Source organism: Nicotiana attenuata, chromosome 9 (genome assembly GCF_001879085.1).
Source record: "Nicotiana attenuata strain UT chromosome 9, NIATTr2, whole genome shotgun sequence".
NCBI lineage: Eukaryota > Viridiplantae > Streptophyta > Magnoliopsida > Solanales > Solanaceae > Nicotiana > Nicotiana attenuata.
In genome coordinates, this window is record NC_031997.1 from 31,224,469 (window position 1) to 31,230,196 (window position 5,728).

The following is a 5,728-nucleotide window of genomic DNA, read 5'->3' on the forward strand; positions in this document are numbered from 1 at the left end:
AATTGCTCGGCACTGCACTCAGACCTTATTTACTCTAGTTAATTACTGAGTTGGCCTACTCACATTACTCCCTGCACCTTGCGTGCAGATCCAGGTGCCCGAGCGGCAGAGTGAGGGTCCCCAGCATTTTCAGAGCTTACCGGAGACTGCAAGGTAGCTGCACGGCGTCCGCAGCCCTGCTTTCCTCCTTCCTGTCTTAGTTTTCTGCATTTTTAGATTTATTATGTATTAGTCATTCAGATTGGGTTGTATTTAGAGGCTCTTGACTTGTGACACCGGATTGTTGGTCTGTGTTGGTAAATTTGTACTGTTTTCCGCATATTTCCGTTGATTTATATATTTCATATGAGAATTTGAGACTCAATCAGTTCTAGAAAAATAGTTTTATAAAAAGAATTCACCATGGTTACTTGCTGAGTTGGCTTGCCTAGTATTGTGATAGGCGCCATCACGACCAGGGTATTTGGGGTCGTGACACCAAATATCTACATGAATCAAATGAAAAATGTCTTCAGCTCTGTTGCTACTCAAAGGAAATGGTTTCCTTGTTTACCTAGCTAAAGGACATACAATACAATTATTGAACTCACAATCAGAAAACTTCTTATTCTTAAGGAAATCTAACTGCTTCATGACTCTAACTGGCACATGCCCAAGTCTTTTATGCCAAGTAGTGAAGTCTGCTTGCATTCCTTCTACAAGACATCTGTTGATTCTTTGTGCCATTTTGTTCTTGTTAGACCCTTTTGGGATCAGGAGATAAAGGCCACCTTTTTCCTTACCAATCCCCTTCACTCTCCCAGTGTATAGGTCCTGAAATACACAAAGTATTGGGAAGAAATTAACTGAGCATTGCAGCTCTTTAGTTTATTTTGACACAGACAGCAGGTTGTATTTAAAGTCAGGCACACATAACACATCATATATTACATCATGATCTGTAAGATTGTAACTTCCTTTACAAATGACAGACACAGTCTTACTATTTGGTAAATTTACATTACCTCTCTTTGAGTCAGGTAAACCAGGCATTGTTTTCAACATTTCACTATTAGATGCCATATGTTCAGTCACACTAGTATCTACAATCATGAAGTCAGCTAAATTCTCTAGAGATTGCGAATTAGCATTACCTGCCATATTTTCTGCATGTTCTTCTGATTTATCCTTGTTTATCATCTTCATGCTCTGGTTATATTGCTCATCAGTAAAGAAGTTAAGCATCCCCCGATTCATCCCTGCATTATCCTTATTTGCAGTAGCACTTTTACCAGAACCGTTATCACTCTCAACCATGTTAGCTTGCCTATACTGTTGTGGTCTCTTTCCTTTGAAGCCAGATGGATATCCAACCAACTTATAATAGGTTTCCTTTGTGTGTCTTTTGTTTCGACAATACTCACAACAAATTATTGAACATCTTAAACTTTAGTTGATTATCTCTAGAACTCATAAGAGCCGTGGAATCATTCACTTCATTTGTCACATTAATATGTGAATTAGTCTCAAACACTCTTCTTTGATTTTCTCCATTTATTAACATTGCATAGACACGATTGATAGAAGGTGATGGAGATTGATGTAAAATTTGACTTCTGATTGCATTATAGGACCCATTTAGACCCATTAAGAACTGAAAAAGTTTCTGCTGCTCCAAGTGTTCGGTAAAATCCCTAGTTCCAGCCGTAACAGGGAGGGAAGGAATCATGGGATTATATTCGTCCCAAAGTGATTTCAATCTAGAATGATATACTGAGTTGCTGGATGTTCCTTGAGAGATGGTAGCTATCTCTCGTTGAAGGTTGTAAATCCCAGATCCATTGACTTTATCAAATCGATCCTGCGGATCTAGCCAAACTTCATGAGCATCACTAGCATACACAATTCCCATTACCAAATCTGGTGAAACTGTGTTCATAATCCATGTCAGTACAATAGCATTCACTCGCTCCCATTCTTCCTCCAAATCGACTGTAAATTGAGCTTTTGTACAGCTCCCATTGCATTTTCTTCTTTTATTCTCTCAATAGTTAGCTTCTTATTGACACTGAGATAAATGCATGCACCTCTTATATTACAAATAATATTAATGTCAAATTAATAATTCTAAATTTATGATGCTTTAGAAACACCATCTATTAATTTGAAATATTTCTCAATCATTAATGTGATTCTTTAAAGAACAATATTCGATTTTATTTGATTCCATTATAATTTTGTTTATTGATATGCATAAGCTTTTTAATAATTCAAGCGCAATAATAAGGTGTCACGCACGTACAAACTGTGAACTGGAAATTACAAGAATACCAGAGTTCTGGTCATGATTGAACAACCGAAACGTCAATAATGGAATATATATATATATATATATATATATATATATATATATATATATATATATATATATATATAAAGAACATTATTAATAGAAAGTAATTGATGAAATACGATCAAATCACATGTTTGGACCTGATAATATCCAAATTAATTTCATTACATATTGTACTTACCTAACTAAAGGTAGTTGTGCAACATTATATGATTAAAAGAATTCTAATCATTTTGCATTCAAATTTAGTGTTACTCATCACAATACATGATACTTTGATATAATAAAATTATTATGAAGGTTTGTACTAATTTATATGAAATTCACGTGCAACATACGTGTCCAAAAACTAGTTTACAAGAGGTGCAAAGATGCATATTCATGACAAAACTTGTCTCTTCGGCAGAAATATTCACAATTCTGTTAAGTACCGTCAGGAAAAGAGGCCACGAAGTTTAAAATTAAAATTCTGCGCGAAAAAATATCGGAAAAAGGATGAATAAATTTAGTCCACAAAATATATCAATCAATCAGATTATTAGTCCAAATCATGAAATCCAAAACCGAAGTTGAGCGACGACGATAACAACATGAGGCTTGCTTTCTTTTCAAACTCTTTAAGAGACCTCGATGACAGGTCACCAAGCTCTTTATCTCTGTTGGATGAGAAAGAAGTAAAAGAATTTGATGAAAAAAATCATCGAGATCTCTTTATACCAGTCATAAAATTTATACATTCAGCCGTTGATATTTCCTTAATGATTTTCATTGTAATTCGTCAAATACCCAATCAAAATAAAAGTGCGATAAAAGATTTAAGAAATATATATTAACGAGCAAAATCTTTTATACTCGGTGTATTTTAACATGTGGTCGCATATTACTTATTATTTTTATCAGGTTATCAATTAATATTTAGAGTTTTATCTATAATACCATATAAGTGACTTAGTTGAGTAAAAAAAAAATTTACTCTATCAGTGCATATAATTTAAATCATAATAAAAATAATTTTACAATTTCATAATTATTGTTATGTTTCTTATCTATTAGTGTATATTGCTTTTGCTTTGCATCTACTTTCTCATGATGCTATTTTTCTTATGGTTTCTATTGATGGTACTGATATTGTCTCTTTTCGTCTTCTTGAGTCGAGGGTCTTTCAGAAACAACCTCTCTACTCCCTCGGGATAGGGGTAAGGTCTGCGTACACAAAACCCTCCCCAGACCCCACTAGTGGGATTTTATCGGATCATTGTTATTGTTGTTTCTTATATATTAGAACTACAAGTTTAAAAAGTATTACCCCTCACTTTTTTCAAAAACAATACTTTTAACTTTTAACCTTAATATTTTATTTATTAGGCAAGCGGGGATCAAAAGATAAAGATCATCTCAAAAAGTGTCATAGTTATGTAATTTTTTGTGCTTATCTATTGAGTTTTCGGCCTAGTGATTCTCAAGCCCACCGAAAAAAAAAATCTCAAGCCTAAAATGAGTTCTGTAGATGGGCCAACCCTTGTCTGGCTTCATGCTTTGGGCTGATATTTATTCTTTATCCAGCTTTTTTGTTCCTCTTTTCCTACGTGTCTTATCGTTTTCGTTTCCAGTTTCGTGTATCTTAATTTTTACTAAACTTTTTAGCATAAAGCCTGTGGTTTTCTTTTCAAAGGCGGTTCAGGATCATATAACAAACGCGGTGAAATCTTATAAGTGGAGTATGGGAAAGGTAAAGTATACGCAGACCTTACTCCTACCTTATGACGGTAGAGAGCTGTTTCCGAAAGATTCTCGACTCAAGAACAATAAAAATGAAGCAATAAACAGATAGTAACAACAACAAAGTAATAAGACACGGAAGCAAATGGTGCAACGTAACGTGCAATAACCAAGATCGAAGAATACGACACTACAAGAATAGAGCCAATTCTACTGGAAATAATGACACATCGTGTATTAGCAAGGGGCTAGGAATAGAAAAATACAAGACTAGTAATAATACTAATGGCAAGATTAGAGGAAACTTTAGATTGCGCCCTGTCAACCCATAACCTTAATTCTCGACCTCCACACCCTCCTACTGATTTAGGGTAATGCATGTGTTATTTGAATATGAAATATATTCATAAATGGGAGAAATTGGCCCATGTCATAGAATAAACAAGGTTGGTAGGAAGGATGGTTTGGCTACCTTTGTTTCAACTCTTGGAGGCCAATGTCACAAAAAGTTATCCAAGACTAAAGACCAATTCAAATAGAGAAATTTCTGTTTACACGAGTCAAATAAGTACTAAACATACATCTGACTTTGGCGGCGAATTTGGTTGCTGACATGCTACACATGCATATGCAAGGCACTGTTGCTATCACGCTAATGATAAAAAACAAGAAGAATTAACCTAAATAGTCGTTCATCCTACCACTTAAACTACAAATAGCCGGTAAATATATAATATATGCACAATTTAGTATTACATGTGTATAATTATGTATAATCAATATATAATCTATATATATGACTAGAAAAAGTAAACAATTAATATGGCCGGCTATTTGTGTAAAGATCCCAAGAACTTCCAATTTTTAAACAAAAACAAGAAGCGGAGAGGAAAAAGTTTTGGATTTTTGCTTATAAATTTCATATTAGTTTGATCCTTCGCTTAAGGTGTATAATTTTTTTTTGAGAATATCAAATAGAAGTAGGGAAGGAAAGACTATACAGTTGTCTCCAATGACCTATATGTTACGGGTTTGAGCCGTGAGAGCAGTCATTAATGCATTACAGTTGTCTACACAGTGACCTATAAGTTACGGTTCAAGCCGTGAGAACAGCCACTAATGCGTACATTAGGATATGTTGTCTACATCACACCTCTTGAGTGTCGTCCCTCGACCCTGCATGAATATGAATACTTTGTACATTGGGCTGGCTTTTAACAAAAAAAATCAAATAGAAGATGCAAATGATCCAAATTTTGATTGTGATTCTTAATTCGAATAGAAATCGTAGAGGAAGAGATGAATGCACACTTTGACCAATATGTGTAGGCACGCGCCAGTCTTTGACGTTAAGCATGTAGTATCCTTTTTTAGACAAAATAGTAGTATATTTTTTTCTCTAATTCTTATAAAGAAATATTAGGTACACTGATAATATGGTACCATGTATCTACTTGATATTTTTTTTAAAATAGGTGGAAAAATATTATCAGAAATTTTTTCAACCAAACATCACAGAAGGCTTTTGCAAAAACTTAAAAACTACTTTACATGTAATTTGCAGTTTTTGCAAAAAAATGAAAAAACTATTCTCTAATTTTGTTGGTTGGCAAAATATTTAAAAAATAACATTTTTTTATTTGGAGATAAACCAAAACTTGAATCCACTCTAAAAGG

At 34.0% G+C, this 5,728-nt stretch overlaps 1 protein-coding gene across 1 annotated transcript; it reads right to left on the minus strand.

Annotated features, from left to right (window-relative positions):
• Nucleotides 1,400-1,918, minus strand: LOC109232633. Its single transcript, XM_019398390.1, has one exon. It carries the CDS (start codon nt 1,916-1,918, stop codon nt 1,400-1,402), a length of 519 nt encoding a protein of 172 aa, XP_019253935.1.